This window comes from Paramormyrops kingsleyae, chromosome 16 (assembly GCF_048594095.1).
Source record: "Paramormyrops kingsleyae isolate MSU_618 chromosome 16, PKINGS_0.4, whole genome shotgun sequence".
Classification (NCBI taxonomy): Eukaryota; Metazoa; Chordata; class Actinopteri; order Osteoglossiformes; family Mormyridae; genus Paramormyrops; species Paramormyrops kingsleyae.
Window position 1 is genome coordinate 29,647,942 of NC_132812.1, and position 21,231 is coordinate 29,669,172.

A 21,231-nucleotide genomic window follows, 5' to 3' on the forward strand; every position below is an offset into this window, starting at 1 on the left:
ATTGAGAGCTAAGCTGCCTACGTTGTGCCGGAGGCAGTTTTGGTCAGTCAAAAAAAGAAAATCAATCCATAAACAAAGATCTGTCACTATCTTTCAAATAGAAGTTAGACGTAAGTTCTGTGCAATCCATATCAAGTCTACATTGCATGCACCTGTCAACAGCATTTTCCTCATATCTCAGGCTAGACGTCGTTAGGTCCGATCACTATACCTCGAGTTTTTTAAGCCTGACTGGCAACTCCCTACCAGATGACAACAATAAGTAACACTGTTTGTATGTTGGCCGGTGTCAATCAAAATGTTTAGTGTTTTAAACCATTATCCCAAATCACGCCAAATGCCTCATCAAGCATGTCAGTAGTTTCTCCTGAGCCCCTGAAACAGATGCCTGCCCTCTTGCAGTGCCCGCTGTGCCGCTTAAATCCTATGTGAATGTTGTGCCAAGGTGGCTGTCGATGTTTGCCTGTAATATCTGAAAAACGTCACGTTTCCTGTCGTTGTTACTGTATATGATGCAGGGTTATCTGAAGTCACTCCGAGCAAAAACATCGCAGCGCTGTAGAACTGCAGTCAGTATATATGCTCAGTATGATCTATTTCCATCGGAACAAATAGTGGCTGTCCCGTATTCTTCATGAAAAATTGCAGTTCACTTTATTATCTGTCAACACGCCATTGTTACATGTAACGACTGTACTCATATCGGTAAGTTTCGAATATTTCTCAATGCACGTAGTACATAGCTACCTAGGATATATTTCAATGTGTTTGTATAAAATCGCATTACAGTTTTATGATTACAGTACTGAACATTTTATTGTATTAATGTAATGAAAACTGGGATTTGACTTTCCGAAGTATTCATCGTTTAGATTTCTGTGTAGCATTACATTATTTGTTTTGCCTGTATCTTAGCCTACTTGTGGAAAATCTTTATTTCTCTCGCAGACATGCCAGTCCCTGTTATATACTTGCTCTTTTTCTGTGTGGATTGGCACAACTATGTTAATGCGGACCAGAATACTGGTATGTATTTTCTAATGTCGCCATTCAACCCAGGCAAAGTTAGCCACATATTCGACATTCAGTTTTCGGGCTTTAATGTCTTTTAAACAGAAGCAGGCTATACGCAGTTCTTATTGATAGAATTTTGAGGTCCAGTACAGAATTTTGGGTTCATGGCATCTGTTGCACACCCCTTGGTTTTCTAGATTTCTAATTGTAATTAATCTTTGAATTGAATGTTCGCATGTATCATGCAATGCGCAATGGGACGTACAATACATGAATGAGTTATTAACTTTAAAACTAAACAATAATAGGCACATCTAGTGAAGTGTGCATTGATCAGTGGACTCTGGGGGACATTGCACACCCTGGGTTTTCAGATTATCTTTGTCTGTAATAATTATTAATGATTATATTGTATCAATTTAATGCGCAGTGCGGCAATATATGAATGGGTTAATAGCTCTATAACCAAATGAGACGTTATTTGACCAGTGGACCCTGGAGGACAATACTCAACTCTTGGATTTTCAGGTTGCCTTTAATAGTTATTCATTATTACATTGTATCGATATAATATTCAATGGGGCAATATATGAATGGGTAATAACTTTAAAAGTAAACAAGATTGGCACATCTAAATAAAGGATTCTGAGGGACAGTGCCCACCACTTAGATTTTTTCATTTATCTATGTCTGTAACAGTTATTAACTATCATATTGAATCCATATAATATGGCATGGGGAACAAAAAAAATGGGTTAATGCTTACTGGTTCTAAAACCAAATGAGGCAGACATGTCCTATAAAGTGTGTGTTGATCAGTGGATACTGGGGGACCATGCACACCCCATGGGTTTTTGGTTTATTTCTATCTGAAATTGTTATGACTTATTCAATTCAATTAAAAAAACTTTATTTGTCCCCGAGGGGCAATTAAGGCACAAAGAGCAGTGCAACAGTGATTACAGTGTTTTGAAGGTTCTGTGCAAAATTGCAGTCAATCAGGTAGATGGGAACTGAGTAAATATGTAAAAGGGAGGGATTGTTAGTGGGCATGGGGGGGGGGGGGGGGTCAAGTGCAGAATGAGTGACAGGTTCCAGTGCAGAGAGGCGCGGGGGGGGAAGTCTGTGAATTGAGGAGTTGAACGGCCCTGGGAACAAAGGTCGCTTTCCTGCTCTGTGTCCTGTAGCCGGGACAGCGGAGCCGTCGTCCTGAGGGGAGCCACTCAAACTCTGGGAACAGACCATGGGAGGGGTCCTGCAGAATCCTACACGCTGTTCTCAGAGTTTGCTGCTCACTCAGGGATGAAAGTGCCCTGACCAGGAGTCCGATGATCTTGGAGCAGACTTTCCCTATGTTGTGCAGGCGGGTCCTGTGCTGCAGGTTGATGGAGTGATACCAGCAGGCGCTGGAGAAACAGAGGACACTCTCAATGAACTAGTAGTAGAAGGTTCTGACCATGACCTTGTTGACCCCAAAGCTGTTGAGCTTCCTTAAGAGATATTGCCGCTGCTGACATCTCCTTAGAATGTCCTCGGTGTTGGAGGCAAACTTTATATTGTATCCATATTATGTTGTTAGCTGTTGTTATTAACACTAATAACACTCAAAAACCCGTAATGTTCATGCCAGAGCGGCTGTTCTGTCCTGAAACCGTTAAGTTGGAAATTTTTAAACGTAGTATGCATTTTATAAAATGTTGAATAAATAGAAGTCGTTTATTGGTGATTTCATGTTGGTCGAAGTTTCCGCTTTTTGACAACTGTATACGGTTATTTTCTATACAAATCAATTCAGCTGAAACAAAAAATGTGCGTGTTCATGGTTGCAAACTCTTTCAGACTCTCACACAAGAAATCTTACGGCAAATCTATATTCCATTCTGAACTTAAAATTAGCTGCATCAAAAACGTTACGGCAGTTTGCAAACCCTACAGACTATATTTACTAGGTAATAAAACTTACATACATGTAAATGTGTGTGCAGAAAAGAGAACAGAAAATCTCTCCATGCAGCTGACCAAAGTTGCCAACCCTGTATTTTATTTTAAATGAGAAGTAAAATGCAGTATTCGACTGATGCAGCTTATCATTCCTTTGCTTTGATACTCGGACAAATACAAAACGAATGATTAAACATTATATGCGTCTCTTTTTGTATGTTTTCTAAATAAGACCGCGTGCCCATTCCCAACTGTATATAGCGATGAAAGCGATCTATTATTTTAGTATTTATGTTAAAGCAAGACTTTTATTTTATTACTGTTGTGTTGGAAATACTTAAATTTAATAAGCACAAAAACATATGACATAAACACGACTGTATTGTGGATTTACGGCTTTTTTTGAGGTCACCGACTCCGCTGCTGTGAGAATTATACTGACTGTCTCATTGTTGTTTTGATGGGTTAGCGGTATACTAATGCTATTGCCTATTAACAAAAACCAAAGGTATGATACGCTGAAGAATATTGCAGCTGGTGTTTAAAAGGAGCTCGCCGGTTCTATGGATGATAGGACATTTCTGAAACAATCTCGGACCATGAAAAAGGAAGGTAGTTCACTTATAGCTCAGTAGCGGAATCAGTATTTTTCCGCACCGCGAATGTAGCATTTTCCTTCGGTTTCACGTTTTCGCTGTTTGTGGGCCTATACGCCTTCTTGGGCCACTTCTGATTGGTGAGCATGACTGGCACGCGAGAAGCATGGCGCTTGTGATTGGTGAGAATGACTGTCACACAATGAGCAGGGCATGAATTTGTAAAACTATTCTCACAGCAGTTTTAAACCCTGGGTCCGACGTGTTGTATGATGTATATCCTAAATCGCAATTTTTGCGACTTGCTAATCGCGTTGTTTCAAATCGCGATTTCGATTTTCGATAAATCGTCCAGCCCTAGTTCCTAAGAGAGCGGCTGCTCTGTCCTGAAATCTTACATCTGAAAAGTTTTCAAACGCAGTATTTTATAAAATGCTGGATAAATGGACGTAGATAGCTGGTGATTTCATGTTCGTGAAATATTGCTTTTTTAACAGCTGTATAAAGTAATGTTATTTTTATATAAATGAATTCATGTGAAACAAAAAACATACGTTTTCAGGTAGAGCTGGGCGATATGGCCTAAAAATAAAATCTACAATTTTTTTCACAATAAATCCGATTTTCGATTTTTATCGATTTTCCCCTCTCCTACTGAAAATCAAACTACAGATGACAAATAAATGGTTCAAAACAAGTTTTAACTTTATTTAGGTTTTTTGATGGTTTTTTTACTTTAGGGTTAAAGTGCAATCTGACAAACCAAAAAATATGCTTGTAAGTGAGATGGCAGACCACGCCATTGTAAACACTTTTAGAAACTTGTAAAAACTTTGAGCATGTTAATGAATCCCGGCTTTTACACAGTATGTATGGGCACCATGTCTTTTGCAATATACATCGCGACAGCGTTTGTTATCGCCTTCCACCGTGCCCCATTCTTATCATATGGCACACAGTTCGAAAACGTGTCAGGGATAGTTGCTTGCTTAACTTTGGATGTTGTGCTGATGCTGCGGATATTTTCGTTTCGCTGGGAGCTGTACTTCTGTTTGTGAATCCGCTACAGTGTTTGGATGCCCTGCGGTAATGTACCCGTGAAGAACGGTGCGTCACATTAGTTCTGCTTTTGGCGCTCTAGTGTAAAATAAGTAACAAAATCGATTTTCATAAAAACACATCGTCCTGAACTGTAAATTAGAATTAATCGATAAAATCGATCTATCGCCCACCTCTATTTTCAGGGTTGCCAATTCTCACGCATCTGGCGTGACACTCAGGCTTTCAAAGCCACGCTTGAAATCTTACGGCAAATATATATTATTCCATCACAAACCTAAAATTGGCGACATCAAAAGCATTGGGGTAGTTTACAAACCCTACAGACTATTTAGGAGGTAATAAATGGTTATATACAGGAACGCAAAGAAAATTCTTCAGGACCCATCACACCCAGGACATGTACTGTTTGAACGCCTTTTCGTTTCAGATCCATAAAAATCAAAACAAACAGACTGAGAAACAGTTTTTACCCCTCAGTCATCACCAAGCTGAACACTGCTAAGTGGTCAATTTGAGCCAGGGCACCGTTCATGTTTACATTACTACAGTGTTATTTTGTTTACATTACAGCCTTATGTTTCATGCCAAAACTGGCTAAGGAAACAAGTGCAATATGTAGTTTGTTTGTAGGTACGAAAGAAAGTAGCGTTCAGGCTCTTTCAGAGTGACTGTGTTTTTATTTTGCACTGGAGAATTGCACTTTAATTTCGTTGTACAATGTCTCATTGCTACAATGACAATAAAGATTCTATTCTATTCTATTCTATATACATGTAAATGTGTTTGCACGTGTGCGCAGACTTGTCTCGAATTGAAAATCGCACTCCGGCTGCAGCTGACCGAAGTTGGCAACCTTGCGTTTTATTTGAAATGAACTGCAAAATGCACTGTTTTCGGCCGAAGCAGCTTGTTGCTTCGACAATTTTGAAACAAATATGAGAAAACATTACCTGTGACACATTTTATGTCTTTTCGAAATAAAACCGCCCATACCCATCTTAAAGTGTACTTAATATATTCTAAAATATTTTTAAAATTTATATAAAGGGACATGCTACTCTTCCCAAAACTTGCAAAAAAGTAACTGCGATATAATACCGTCACCGTCCAAAAAGTGAAAAATACCGTGATAATAATTTGAGGTCATATCGCCCACCCCTAATAATAATAGATACTTTATTGCGCACAAGGAGCTGGGGGTTAAGCGCCTTTCTCAAGAACTCGCAGTCCTGCTGTGGCTGGGCTTAAACTGTCGACCTTCTGATTACAGGCACAGCCCATTGTGCCATACACTTCCCTAATAGAGCTATATAACCTAGTAACCAATATATGTAATGCCCCATTGCATATTATATGGATACAATGTAATAATTAACTATTACAGACAAAGATAATGCACACCCCTTGGGTTTTCAGGTTGTCCCATAGAGTCCACTGATCAAAGCACACTTTATTAGATCTGCCTGTGTTGTTTGGTTTTAAAGTTATTAACCCATTCATGTATTATCCCATTGCACATTATATGATACATATGAACATTCAAAAATGCATTAAAATTCGCCAGTAAAGAAATCTGGGAAACCAAGGAGTGTGCAACAGTTGCCATGAACCGAAAACGATAAACAAATGTCTTGTTTCAGCTGAAATTACCTTTTTTCGTAGCTATTAACAAGATTTTGCCCAAAATTGTGAAATGGTTTGAACCACAAAAATAATCAGTGTGCATTGTTGTCTATGTAGGCTACTGGACATCAAAATTTTGTCATTTCTAACTGCATACCTTGCTTTTGTTAAAAGATATTAAAGGCGGAAACCTGAATGTCGAATATGAGGCTAACTTTATTGCGGTGTCAAACTGCCATACTTCATCAACCGCCATCGCTTCATAAGCTGCATAATTCATGCCTTAACTGTACATGTTTTTTTTTTTTTTTTGACAAAAGTGCTGTATTTTCTATTTATAGTGATACATTCACCAGACAGAAGCATATGTACTTCTGAACCACACGGGAATAAATTGTCGTCTCCCTCTTTGAGTGGTGAGAAAATTGTAGACGAAGGATATGATCAGCACTCTATAACTGATGTTACTGTAAGTGTTTATACTCATGGTTAACCATTTTTACAACTATATTTGTTATTAATTTATTTTACAATTTTCTTTTCTTCTTAAGGAACCTGAAAATGATGAAGATGAAAATCATGTAAGCATTTCTGATGCGTAACAATTTTTATAACTACATTTGTTATTAATGTATTTTACAATTTTCTTTTCTTCTTAAGGAACCTGAAAATGATGAAGATGTATATGGAGATTATTATGAAGATGAATATTACGTAAGCATTTCTGGGAACGAGGTGAGATGAGCCAGTCAGACGGGAAACCGGGGTTTATTGAGGGATCCGGGCAGACATCGGACATGACAACATGACACTACACAATGACCGATCTGGGTGACAGTGGGAGACGCGGACTAATATACACCAAACTAGCCAGAAATAACAGGACACAGGTGATCATAATCAGGAATTGACAGGAGGTAACGAGGGGGCGTGGCACACACGAGGATCGTACGGAGCTGGGCGTGACAGAACCCCCCCCCAAAGGCGCGCACACCGGGCACGCCCCAGGGGAGGCGATGGACGAGACGAGACTGGGGAACAGGACCTGAAAAACAAAACCAAATCCATCACTGGGGCACAGGAAACAGGACGGAGACACAAAACAGGCACAAAGGCAAAAGCCACGACAGGACCTGACAAAGGACAGGGAACGCGGACAGACACACCAGAAAGGGCAAGACAGAGGGCACAGAAAACGGAGGAACAAAAGGGCCAGGAGTGAACAAAGAACCCACAGGAGGAGGAGGAGCCAAAACAGGAGGGACGAAGGGACGAGGAGCAGACAGGGGAGACCAGACAGGCACGGACGAGGGAGAAAGGGGAGCCCGAGGGAACCCAGACGGGCAACGGGCAGCGGCCGGAGGGGCTGCAGGCGAGAGGGAGGAGGGAGCAGGAGGGGACCACACAGGGGCCAAGGGAACGGGTCGAGGGAGAGACGCAGGGGACACGGAGGGAGCAGGAGGGACCACCGCCGCAGGCAGGCAGGAGGGGGAAGCCACGGCAGGCAAAGGGGCAGCCGGGGAAGGCGCCGTCCGATGCCCCGCTGCAGCAGGGGGGCCTGGAGGCGGCCGACACGGAGCTGGAGGCGGGACCAAGGACCGGCACCGAGGCACCAAGGGGGGACCCGGAGGAGACTGCCGACCCAGAGCCGGAGGACCCGCAGGCAGCCACCGAGCGACGGCCAGGGAACGCACGGGCTAGCCAGGGGGCAGGGCGGGCGGGACCTGGGCCCGACGCCTGTGTCCCCTCCCCTTACGGGACACAAAAAGGCGGGGTCCTGGGGGGTGTCGGCCTTGCCGGGGCAAGGGCGAGGGAGTCATAAAGGAGGTCCCCAAGGGGTCCCACTCGAGCTCCTCCTCCTCCAAGGAGGAAGGAGCGGTGGTCAGGCTGTCTGGGATCTCCCCGGGAACTGGGACCAGGGCTTGGGGGACTGGAGTCAGGGCCTCCAGTGCGGCAGCAGGCGTGGCCACAGGCGGTGCAGCCAGAGCCACGGGCGAGCTGGGCTGGATGGATAGGACGGGCGAGCCGGGCTGGTCAGGCAAGGCCGCGGGCTGAACAGGCGGGTCAGGCAGGGCCGCGGGCTGAACAGGCGGGTCAGGCAGGGCCGTGGGCACCTCAGACGTGCGGCCAGAAGGGGGCGCCTCGGCGTGCACCTCGGGCGTGCGGCCAGCAGGGGGTGCCTCAGCAGGCGCCGCCGACACATGGCCAGCAGGGGGCACCGCAGCGGGTGCCGCCGACACGTGGCCAGCAGGGGGCGCCGCAGCAGGCACCTCGAACGGTGCCGCGGGCAGAGCAGCGGCAGCAGCAGCGGGCGGTACCGCCGGCAGGACCGGAGCAGGCAGGTACGGAGCACACAGGTCCGGAACTGCCCCTTTAAGGGCTTTAGGGATCCGGGGAATAGCGTCCCTTACGGCGCTGATCCCCTTACCCACCAGGCGCGCTGGCAGGTAGTGGTAAGCCTCTAAGGGAGGGGCCTTCTCCTGGTGGAAGCTGATCGGGAGGGCAGCAGCGGTGTCGTCCCAGGCGGGGAACAAAGAGCAGGCTCCCAGGGAGAGCGTTGGGGCTTCTTCCTGTTGCTCTCGATTTTTTCTCCGCTTCTTCTTCTTGCCGCTTGCTACGGAAGGCGGAGCCACCTCGAACACGTCGCCCAGGGTCAAGGCGATGTGCTCTTCCCATCGCTCCGTAATGCGTAGTCTCAGCCGTCTGAGGCATTTTCTAGCCCTTTGAAAGGGATAGTCCTGTTTGGGTGGGCGCTCCTCCGCGAGGAGGTCCGCGCCCCGGTTGGCCAGAGCCATGGCTATGGGGTCCTCCTGGACCTCAGGCTGGGACCGCCAATACACGATCTCTTGTAGCAGACCGAGCCGGTGGTGCTCGGTCTGCTGCGTCATGCCTTTGGGGAGATCGGTCATTCTGTCACGTTCAAAAAGCAGGCGAGCCGGGGAAGCAGGTGAGATGAGCCAGTCAGACGGGAAACCGGGGTTTATTGAGGGATCCGGGCAGACATCGGACATGACAACATGACACTACACAATGACCGATCTGGGAGACAGTGGGAGACGCGGACTAATATACACCAAACTAGCCAGAAATAACAAGACACAGGTGATCACAATCAGGAATTGACACGAGGTAACGAGGGGGCGTGGCACACACGAGGATCGTACGGAGCTGGGCGTGACAATTTCTGATGTATAACAATTTTTATAACTATGTTTGTTATTAATGTATTTTCTTTTGTTCTTAAGGGAAATTATGAAGATTATTATGAAGATAAATATAATGTAAGCATTTCTGATGTTTGACCATTTTTAAAACTATCTACATTTTGTTTCATTCTTATTAAGGAATTTGAATGTGAATATGACGATCAGCAGTATTTAAGATTTTCTACTGACAATTGACCATTTTTTAAGCTTTATTTATTATTAACATATTTTAACACATTTTTTTAGTTTTCTTAAGAAATCAGAAGACCCATTAGTATATAAATCTGTTGATGTTTAGTCAATTTTTATAATTATGTTGTCATTAATAAATTTTGTAAGCAAATTTTGCTTTTCTTAATGTGTTGCATTCCAAAATTTCCTTTTAAATACATAGAGTGGCCACTTTATCACATAAACCTATTGTAGGGTTTAGGACCCACCAAGGGCATAGATCTGGGTATGGTGGTGAAACATGACCCTACCATGATCCTGCCCTGTGTGTTTAGGGGGATGGAGGGTTTGCTGGCTGATTTGGTCTCTACCAACCCTAATGCCCTTGGGATTCACTTTTACCCCCAGAACCACTTCAAGTGTAGATGTACTGTGCACTGAGAAACCATTCTGCACAGCGCTGATGTACTTGTGTTATTTGTGTTATTTTTGCATTTCTCATTTAGCTGTTATCTTTATCGAGTTTGGCCATTCATTCTCCTCTCAGCCCTCTCATTCACTTAGTGAATTGTTTCCTGCACCATTCCCTGTAAGCTTAAGTGAGTGAGAATCCCAAGAAAATGACTCTTCCTGAAATGCGGTATTTTAGGCTGAAATACACTGAATTTGGCTTATTAATAAATAACAGGTAAAAAAAATAAAATAATACAGTGGAAGCATTTTTTTCAGCCTCGTGTGACATTATATACAGACCACAATGGAACAGGGAATTTCGTTCAATTTCATGAAACAAAAATATCTGAAAATGAAAACATAAGTATGGACAAAATATATAGTAACATAACACTTCCACGAGGTAAGAGATGCGTTCCTTTTATTTGAAAAGCTAGAATAGAGTACTTATGGAGTAGCAGTACTTTTTAGGTATTTTAGGTATAGGTTTGTTGTTGTTATTGTTGTTGATGAACCTTTTTACTTCCATGAGATAAAATTCAGATCAAGATCTACTGAACAGCTGAGAGTTGCTTCAGATAATTGCAGATAATTTTCCCGTAACTATATTCAATAACAGTGTCCGAATTGGTTGTGAATAAATATGACTGCAAATGCCAGCATCCATATTTAAGGTGCTCATTGTACAGCAGTGACTCTGTTCAGCTTATTTACTCAATGTGCAGCAATCTCACATGCTACAAATATCCATGCTGTGTTTTAGGTCTGCATAGATTTCTTGTGAAGAATGTGTCCTGCATTGTGTATAACACTCACCATTTAAACTGCTCTTTGGCTGTGGAGAATGTCTCCAAAGATGCCCAGTACGCGCTCACCGTCCAGTAAGTCAGCTTCCTTTCTGAAGCCACATTTACATAAAGTTTCTGACACACCCCAGTCACCTGATTTGATTTTTTTTCTCCTCAGTCAAGGTGATTCACTCCTCTCCTGTGACAGCTTCATGAATAATGAAGCCAGAGTTGTTAAATGTAATGGAAAGATTGATCACATGCCAGACTTCTCTATAAAGATCAATGTTACTGTCGCTAACTTCCGATACGTCCACTGTCAAGACTTTGAGAAAGTGCAAATTGGTAAGATTACAAAGAACAAATCAACAGTGTTCTCTGTTTAAAGATAAATAGGAAATTACTGTAATTTGTCTTTTTTTTCCCCAGAAAAGCTGAATCCGCCACATAATGTAAATGCTTCATTCATCTCAGGGAACCTGTACATTGAATGGGATCTTAAAACAGATGTCAAAAAACTTATTTGTTTTAACTTCCAGTTACAGATAAAAAGTCGCATTGAGGTAATGACCGTAATGTCAGTAAAAGGCTGTTTGTTTTTCTCCAGGTTTTTCCTTGTCTGTTGGCAGCTTTTGCATCTGGTGTCATAGCAGTGATCCCGCAACCTCACAGCTCAGTTCTCAGCTTGTGCCTTACTGTTAGTGGAATGGTAATTACACTGGAAAGGAAAATATCCAGTCCTATAAACGGGTAAAATTGTAAATAATGATGATGATCATCAAGAAATATTTAGAAATGAAATGTATTAGTCAATATTTATGATTGTCTTTGGGGGAAATTTGCTTTTGATGTATGGCTGTAGTACAGGGTTCTTCAAAACTGGCCCTCGATTCCAAATCCAGGCCTTGTTTTCAGTTCTCCCAGGTAGTTAGTTTAATAATTACTGATTGGTCAGAGGCTTCACACCTGGCTCACAGGTGAAGGAAAGCTGGAAAATCAGCAGTGCTCAGACCTTGAAAACCATGATTTGAATAGCACTGATGTACCATGACAGTGAAAAAGGTTCTAACTGCTGGTAAAAGACAGTGATCCCTAATGAAGAGATAGTACATGTGGATGGTACATGTGTAGGTATACAAATACAGCATACGAATGATATCATTTACAATGACAGATTAGCCTATTTTATCTGTCCATTTTCTAAAAGCTTCTCCAGTGCAGGGTTGTGAAGGCAGAGTCACCTAACTCATTAGCCCATGTTTTAGTCAGATTTTTTTTAAATCTTTTTTTTGTTTTGTTTAGACTTTGAATCTGTTAAGACATTTTAAGGTATTATGGTTTGCAGTATAAACATTTGGTGTTCCTGTTGTTAATTAAAGGACGTTTTGCGCCAGATGAACCACACCATACCGAACATAGATCAGACTCAGAGTTATAAGATACAGATAAGAGTGACCAAGACTGACAGCTGCAGGAGAAATGACATTTGGAGCGACTGGAGTGAACCTGTGGGCAAGTCCTGATCTTTTAATTTAGAAATATGCAAAGAGTGCATGTATTTTTGATCTGAAATGTAACACTCGTGTTTGTATAGATGGCCGCTTGTTGGATGTTGCAGTATAGACTCACTGAGGTACAGGAAGTGCCCAGACTAAGAATGTCCAACTTATAGACAACTTGTACTTATGAACAGCTATGAAGCCCATGATATTAAGAAATTGAGTTATATACAATGGTTCGTAATAATGAATGCACACCCTACTTTGTGATGCTCATGTAAATGCTGCACGGCTTCAGCAATTTGTCACCTATAGGCATAGTATAGTAGCATGTAGTCACTCTTATTATTAATGAATTAGAATTTAGTGATCAGTGATTATTGTTAACACAGCACAGCACAGCACACAACAACAGAATGTGTCCTTTGCAGTTAACCCATGTGTGATGTTGTGACATAGCAGGAGGCAGTACCTTGCTTAAGGTACCTCAGTGGTGTTTTGCTGGTCGGGGATTCGAACCTTTTAATTACAAGTGTGCTCCCCTAACCATTAAGCCACCACTGCCCATTGTTGTTGTCATTGTTATCTATGTTATGTTTAAGATGTTTTAGTGTATTTGGAAGTGCTTCTTGAGTGTTGTATATGCTCAGAAAAGTGTAATATATACTACATACTAACACAAGCATTTGACTAACTGACGCTAAATGAGAACTCTACATTCCTGTTCCGACTTACCTATAAATTTGAGTTAAGGACAGACTTTGGTAACGGGTGTCACTCATAACCTGGGGATAGCCTGCATGCACCTTACATACACGACAGATCTCCTCTGATAACTCGCTTTTTTTTTCATTGGCTAGTTGTGAATCCACTTAAAAAGCCGGATGCACTGAATGTGCTAATGATTTGTGGCATTTCTCTGGGCATCCCCATGTTCCTGCTTGCAGTGCTTCTGCTCTTCCGGCAGCCCAGGTTTGATCTGCCGCCATCTCACGTTTCCTTCCTCACACATAGTTCTTATTTTTTTCGACACTGGTGTATACTGATAGAAATATTCTCATGCGTCATTAACCAAAATGGCCAAAAATATATATTTTACTGATGCTGGCTAGAGTTTACCTCTGTCGGAGCGGAACACAGCATATTGCACTACAGCAAGTTATATTTTGTCATTATTTAGTTTGCAATTATTTAGCAAACACTTTTATCTGAAGCGACATGTATATTTTTGAGGATGTAGGATTGCCCGGCCCCTGAAGCAGTTGGGAGTTAAGGGCCCCGCTCAGGGGCCCAACAGTAAAAACATACTGCTGACCCTGGGATTTGAACCAGCAGCCTTCAGCTGACTGACATAGCAGCCTAACACATCAAACCACCCGCTACTTCCATTGTTTACATTTTGGCAGCTTCCGCATCTTGGTGTTTGACCACAGCATTTTAATTTGTCATGTTTTTTTGTTAGTCTTTAATACCACTTCAATGTGGCTCTGGTAATTAAAAAGCTTTTTGTTGGGAGTAAGCAGTCTGTTTGTATCCTCGGAATATTAATAAATTAATTATAGAGATATTAATTGATTAATTGAACATCAATGTGTGTAAGAACTGATAAATGTCTACTGATTGATGTTTTTTTTTTGTAGATTGTTCAACAAGTTGTTTCCTCCTGTTCCAAGTCCATCTGTGAAAATTCAAGAGCTGTTAGAGAAAGATGATGTCATTCAGGTAAACTATGTACTGTGATTAAAATGTCATTAATATTCATTCAGGACATTTAAAGCAGTGCAGTGTTTTATGTTTAAATTAAACCGGTTAATCTTACCATGAATCATCTGGCTGTATTTGTCATCACATCAGCCAAATCAGTGTCACGTTTGAGTTTCTGATCCCTGATTCTGTGTCTTGCTACTCAGGAGATGCAATTCAGATATTTAGAGGAGATTCTTAAAGTTGAAGATTATTCTGATTAGGAGTCTGCGAAGAAATTCCCCAGGAGGCCACAGAATTATCTCAAAAGCTGCAAAATGTCGTCTCCTATCAAGACAACAAAGGCGGTTTTCTGGGCCCAGAATGTGTAGTACTCAAAGTATTGTGCAAATATGATATTTAGTGCAACAGAAAAATGACAAACAGTTATTTTCTGCTTATCTGCGTGATTCTGTTTTGAGTTATGACTCACTAGCGCTGTGAAGTTTTTTTTCTTTCTCTCTTTGTAAGGGACACTCCCCACACTTGCACTTCCTGGAAATACAGTCCTGCCTGGAGCCAGATACTGAGAATAAAACAAGATTGTTGCTTTCAGGTTCTGACCATCACACATAGTCACCACAAGCCAAGCAGCAGCAGTGCATGTGGGTGGGGGGGTGGGGGCGGGGGGTTGGTAAATAAGGGGAGATATTCTTTTGAGACTTATTTTTAATGTGTACATAGAAACATATTGTGTCACAGGAACATTGTATGGCACTAAATTGCACTGTATTTGAATGTTTGAACTGTGCAGGGGTTTGGACTGAATACTTATGAGGCTTCTTTAGTTTAATTTCAATTTCAATTTCAATTTCAAAAAACTTTATTTGTCCCCGAGGGGCAATTTAAAAGGCATAGAGGAGCAACGCACACAAATAACAGTAGTAACATTAAAACCAAGGGGTCAAAAGAAAAGCATGAATGTAGTTCCCAAACAGCAGATGGTGAGAGGAAAATGTGACTGACATTGGTTAGCCACATTTCCCATCATGCTCTTCATGAGACACGCAAACTGCAAGTTATGGGGTCAGAATGCCAGCCAGTGTCCAGTTAGCCTGGAGCAATTAGGGGTTGGGGGCCATGCTTAAATTCCCATTGGTAAAATTACTCACCACACAGGTTTGAACTGGAAATCTTCCAATAGAACCAGACAGCATGCAGCATTAGACTGTTTTCCAGTCAGCATCAGCCACAAGGCTGGGACAGACCCTGGACACAACCGCACGGTTTGGGCAATTAGAGTCACAAATCACCTTGGTCAGTCTTGGATGGATGGAGGGATGAATGAATGGATGGATTGATACTATGCAAGATATACTGTTGTTTAAATAAAGAATGTGTATTTCTGATATGAATGTTCCTGTGTTTCTCATATAATACATTTTTATAATCTTAGAATAGAAGCAGAAACTGAATAACAGAGATTATTTTTGCTGAGCTCTTAGTTTCAAACCCAAGCTTTCACATCCAAAGCCACCATCCACGGCAGTGAGATATGTTAGTCTATAGAGCAGGGGTCACCAACCGTTTTGAAACTGAGAGCTACTTCACGGGTACTGAGTCATACGAAGGGCTACCAGTTTGAAACGCCCTCCTAAAATTATCTAAACTTCATGTATAATAAACATGTTTTAAATGCTTTATTACAGATATTGTCATTTTCAAATCTATATAAATGCCAATGTGATTAAAGAAGAATAGCAACAGGATAAAATTGTGATGTTAGATAAAATGTTAGATGCTGCTCACTGGTGAGTTGTGGTATTTTTAGAACAGGTCCGCAGGCGACTCCTGCCGACCTCGGGGGCATCCTGGTGCCCGTGGGCACCATGTTGGTGACCCCTGGTATAGAAGTATTTAAAATATGGCTGTCCGAGTATGACGTTAAAGCTTTAGTTTGTCACATTCAAGCTTGTGACATGCTCATCAAATGGTTGCCTGTTATGTTAACAAAGTACTAAAGTCTGTTAACTAAGTAAGAGTAAAATAAATAATTGAATATTTACCATTTTAGTCCCTCTTTAAATGACATAATAGCAAATATGGTTGAAGCAGTATTGCTGTGGAGGCCCAGAACATGAATCACACGCACATAGAATTAATATTAATGGGTTATTTGAAATCCATATGCAAGATAATCATTAAAAAAACTCAGTATTAAACAATTTATTTTGGTTTATTGTTTTTATTTACTCATATACAGCTCTGGAAAAAATTAAGAGACCATAGGACATTTTATTGTTTCACTCATTTCTCTATTTATGGGTGTGTGTCTGTGACTAATATATTTATTTTTTTTTTCATTATTATTATTATTTATTTTGTTTTTTGGAAACTCCAGCCTGGCTCTTCTCTGCTTCTCACTGATGAAGGGCTTCTTCCTTGCTTTATGGGTCTTCAGTTCTGCTTCTAGGAGCCTGTTATGAACTTTCCTAGCAGTGCGCTTCACACTGTTTCCCTGTTCTTTTTGGAGGTCACTTGAGGTCACCCTCCAAATCATGAGACACTGTCAGATAAGTTGGCGGTCATCTCTGCTATTAAAAAGTCACTTCTGCCCCCTCTACCTGGCTGGCTTTTGGTCATTCCCAGTGACTCCTGTTTCACATTGTTCTGCTGTCTTAGAAACCTTGAGCCTGGAAGCGGCCAGCCTTGCAGTGTAGCCTCTGCCAGCAGAACCAGGATTAAACCAGGATTTAAACACGCAGACTTTAAAAAGTATATGAAGTGGTCTCTTAATTTTTTGCAGGGCTGTATATCTGTATTTAATAAACTGGTTTGTTGCGTTAGAAACCAGCATTAACAGAAGGCCAGGATTTGTAATCAGTAGCTGTAGACTGTTTCAAAAGAGAGACCAGTGATTTATACGGTTGTGGTATTATCTACTGGAAACCTCCTGCCATTGCATCTAACTCTTGCTTTCCAAAAACTTAAGGAAAAACTATTAAAAGAAAAAAAAAACTGAGACTTTGACTAACCGTGAATAATGTAGATTTTATGGAAACACTGACACCTGTCTATGGAATGACCAGGACAGGAAATTTAATATAACACATTGAAATTTTACCAACCCTAAACACCTCAGAATATGAATTGCATACAAGTTAAATACTGTAATTAGAGAAAGATTACATTTGTATTTAGTCGCTATCGAATGTTATTGAGCAATTTATTATTTATTGCCATTTTTCAGTCCTTTTCCAGCTAGAATGTTGCACATACAGTATTCTGAGGGATTTCTTTCTGTACTGCAGTATAATTGTTATTGTAGCCTCCACGAAACCCCTGAACCTACAATGCTGTTCATTATAGTTCATGTCATTCATCAGTCATGATTAATTATCCAACAAATGATCAAGAAACTAAGAACCGGCAACAGATAACATGCATTTGTGCTAATCCAGGTTTATTTTATGATGGTAACTTAATGCAGCCGTGCCTGTATACACTGTATCCCACTTTATTTGGTATCCAAAACCCAGTCATAAATTATTGGCTATATGAGTTTTTACTGGATAGTACATTTATTGGGCTTTAAATTAATCCCCCACAGAAAACCATCACATACGGTCCATAGTAGCTGTATAACTTATTGCAAATATTACACATGCTGTGTGTGTGTGTGTGTGTGTGTGTGTATATATATATATATATATATATATATGCATGAATACAGTAATACAGTGTGAGCGTTCAATCACCTTTGAAAGGCAATTACTGGTAGAATAAACATACCTGTCTAGGCTATGAAAATGCTGACGCCATAGAAATGAATCATTTCTGCCATAGTGTTGGAACCGTGGACTTATCAACAATGCAATTATTTACCACTCATATTAAATGGCGTAAACACATGATGTAAGAGTAATTATCTTTGTTACATTTGCCAGATTTAAATATTCAATTGAGAAAATGTACTCAAATAAGGTGTAAGGTTAACATAATCTATGTAAACAATACTCCATTATTAAAAGACAACTGTAAAGCATATTTACATAAAACGTTTTACATATGGGTGCCCAGAATGGGCCAGTTATACCAGTCCCAGGCTTTGACCATAATTCCCAGTACAAAGCAGACTTTCTTGCTTAGCCAGATAGTTTGTCGGATTTAAGGGAATCTGAAGTAAATATAAGAGTAACAGTTGTTTACCGCGGGGTGGCAGGGGGGTGGGGGAGTGGTCCCGTCACTTACAGATGTTTTTTTTTTAAGTTATATAAATTTTCATTCCTGTTAGTTAGAGAATTACCTTCACAAAAGTTTACATAAAAGCATTTATTAGTCTGTTGCGTTATAAGAAGAAACTCAAAATTTGCAAAGGTGAGATTTGTGCATGGAAAAAGTGATTATTGTGGAGAAAAAAACCTTTAAAAAGTCAACAATATTTGGATCTTGTTAAAATTGTTTTGTGAGCATTCTAGCATTCCGTTTTATCTTGCCATCTGAACAATTTTTGACCTCATATTTCATGTTCATTATTCTGTGAGGTTGACATAGTTAAAATCAGCTCTCAAAGATTACTTGGTAATTATAAGATAAATATCAGTGGTTTAATCACTGCAGCAATTTATTTTACAATAACAGTATTGAAGAATGTAAATAATTATGTAATTTGCTTGCATATATATCCCAGGATCGCAATTCTATACAGTACATCTGGTTCCTGGCTATTACAGTACTCCTTTTTGTAAATATGCAAACCCTTTTGCTTAAGGCCTTTATAAATAACTCATACATCAATGAAATGCCTTTTCTGTTAGGCCACCAGATTTCTCAGTGAAAATGAACACTTTACTTTCCTTCTTACAAAAATAACTAAATGGGCTGGATTCATGTGGAAATGTTTGTGCTTTTGGATAAATCTAACAGTTATTGCTTGTCAAAATTTGTAAATAAACGCGCATTTGAAAAGACTTGTTATTGACTGATCCCCTTCTTTTGTCCGTATAGATTGACTTTGGGTCAGTCTGTGTATCCAAATGCTGAAAGTTCTATGCTTTTATTTACAAAGTAATTTGTCGTTTAGTGTTAAATTTTTGGGCACATGAAAGGGTTGTGAGGCAATAAGAAACAATAATCCCCGAAAGAGCACAGATGTGGTGAGATTGCTTCCACATGTAGCAGCCCATCACAGCCAAGTGCAGCACAGCTGCTTTTGACCTGATGAACAGCAGCCATTTTTACAGGCTTCAGTTGTTTAGCTGTTCTGTAGACTGCAAAGCAATCTGGGGTACCCTGAAAAAATTCAAATAATTTCATAAATGATTTCCCCCTAGTCATCTTCTCCAGTTGAATAGTGCACTACAGCTATGATTTGCCCAGTACTATCTGGTTTAAGTGCATCATAAGCTTTTGTCACAATGTCGTAGTCAAAGACGGCGGGAAAATACCTTCATCTTGGTGTAAGTCTGCAATTCACTGCATGAGGCAAGCCTTGAATTCCTCTGAAGAGGGGAAACACGTGCACATTCAATTAACAACATTGTTGGGTGACTGAACAGACGTAAATCTCATCTCATTTTCCCGCTGCTTCTCTTGATGAAGGTAGTGGTGGCAGCATGCTAAGCTGGTCTTACTACGGTATGGTGGACCCTTAAGTATCTCCACCCAGTGGGACATGCCTAAAACCACCCTTTTGGGAGAACTATGTCCAATAGTATTAATACGTCAATTTCTGTGCCTAGAACCACCCTTTTAGGAGTACTATGTCCAGTAGTATTCATTCGTCAATTTCTGTTACTACAGTCACATTAAAACGACACTGTAAATGTTTACATCCAACTGCACTTTATCTGTATTAATTGCACTGGTGATTGCATTTACTGCACCTTGTACTTCACCTGTTTATGGTATGTTCTGTACATACGTATGGTGTTATTATGTTAAGTCGTGTGTCTACACAGCGCTCCAGTCACATCTCAGTGTATATTTTAATTACTTGTCATGCACCATTTGGGACAGCTGCAAAAATGTTGTTGTACTTTGTACAATCACAATAAAGAAATCTAATCTAATCTAATCTAGTAAAGGTGGCATCCTTATAAGATGCCCGAACCACCTCAACTAGCTCCTCTCAAGTTGAGAGAACATCAACTCTATTTTGACATCTCTCAATCCATGTCATTGTATGTGTCCAAATATATTTTCTGTAGCCCAGTCAACAAAACACAAGCTGCTTTTCAAAATTTCTTGATTTGTGACACCGTGCTGATAATTGTAATATAAACTCATATATGTGGTATTGTTCTGGTAGGACTGCTTGGCTGTGCTGCAGTCTGCTGGGCCTGGTCTCTCCAGGGAATAGTCTTTTGAAGCAGTGCCTGTGTATTAACTTGAGCCTTCCTTGCTGCCCTAGTGAAACTGGTCTGGAGAGAGTCAGATTAACAGGTGTTTCCTAATGCTTTGACGGCCCTGATATAAAAAGTGTCAATTAGTGAGCTAAGATTGAGGGCGTCAATAAAAATGCTGCAATGAAAAATTCCTCGGGTGATTTTTTTCATTCACAGTTTGGCGACAAAGAAGTTACAAAAGTCAAGACAACAGATGACTGGAAAATAGTACCATTTTAGTGTTTCTCTAAAGATTTAGTACTTCAGAGCAAATGTGACCCCACAATGGACAGCGGCAATAACGCATTAAAAAGACTGTAAGCATTAGCAGAATATAAAATGAACATGTATGAAATAACCACACAATAACCAGCCAATCGGCTGCAGTCTAGCCCACGTGACGTCCGGTGTAGGTTTCAAACAATTTATGGACCTGCCAGGTTAATACACATAGAACATGTTCTGTAAGGACAACGCACATGTAGAGCAGACGAGTACTTCGAGAAGGAAAGCCTGCTAAGCTAACCTTTGAGCATGTGAGCTTTATTAAGAACTGAGCAGTCAAGTCTTTTGTCTAGATATATTTCACATATAAGTCCATAACCAACCCCTCCTTGCTCTGCTAAAATTGCTCAGTCACCATATCCTTTAACATCTGGACTCCTCCAACTCCTATGTTAGGGTCTTGTTTGTGGACTAACCATCCATCCATTTTCTCTACCCATTTGTCTTGTTCAGGGTCACGGGGTCTGGAGTCTATCCTGGAAGCTACAGGCACAAGGCAGGGAACAACCCAGGATCTGTCACCA

The 21,231-nt window shown here is 41.0% G+C and overlaps 1 protein-coding gene across 5 annotated transcripts; it reads left to right on the forward strand.

Annotated features, from left to right (window-relative positions):
• Window positions 1–349: 349 nt before the first annotated feature.
• LOC111856281 (granulocyte-macrophage colony-stimulating factor receptor subunit alpha-like) lies at window positions 350–15,445 on the forward strand. Of its 5 annotated transcripts, none has more exons than XM_023836109.2 (14): window positions 350–705; window positions 949–1,026; window positions 6,578–6,705; window positions 6,788–6,817; window positions 6,897–6,971; window positions 9,482–9,517; window positions 10,343–10,469; window positions 10,830–10,947; window positions 11,033–11,199; window positions 11,284–11,417; window positions 12,234–12,366; window positions 13,214–13,325; window positions 13,994–14,075; window positions 14,568–15,445. In XM_023836109.2, exons 2-14 carry the CDS (start codon window positions 951–953, stop codon window positions 14,670–14,672), a joined length of 1,323 nt encoding a protein of 440 aa, XP_023691877.1. In that variant the 5' UTR covers window positions 350–705; window positions 949–950; the 3' UTR covers window positions 14,673–15,445. The 5 variants fall into 5 exon arrangements, with proteins under 5 accessions (XP_023691877.1, XP_023691878.1, XP_023691882.1 ...); XM_023836110.2 differs by having other exon boundaries at window positions 6,897–6,950; XM_023836112.2 differs by having other exon boundaries at window positions 352–705; window positions 14,264–14,707.
• The last annotated feature ends 5,786 nt before the right edge of the window (window positions 15,446–21,231 follow it).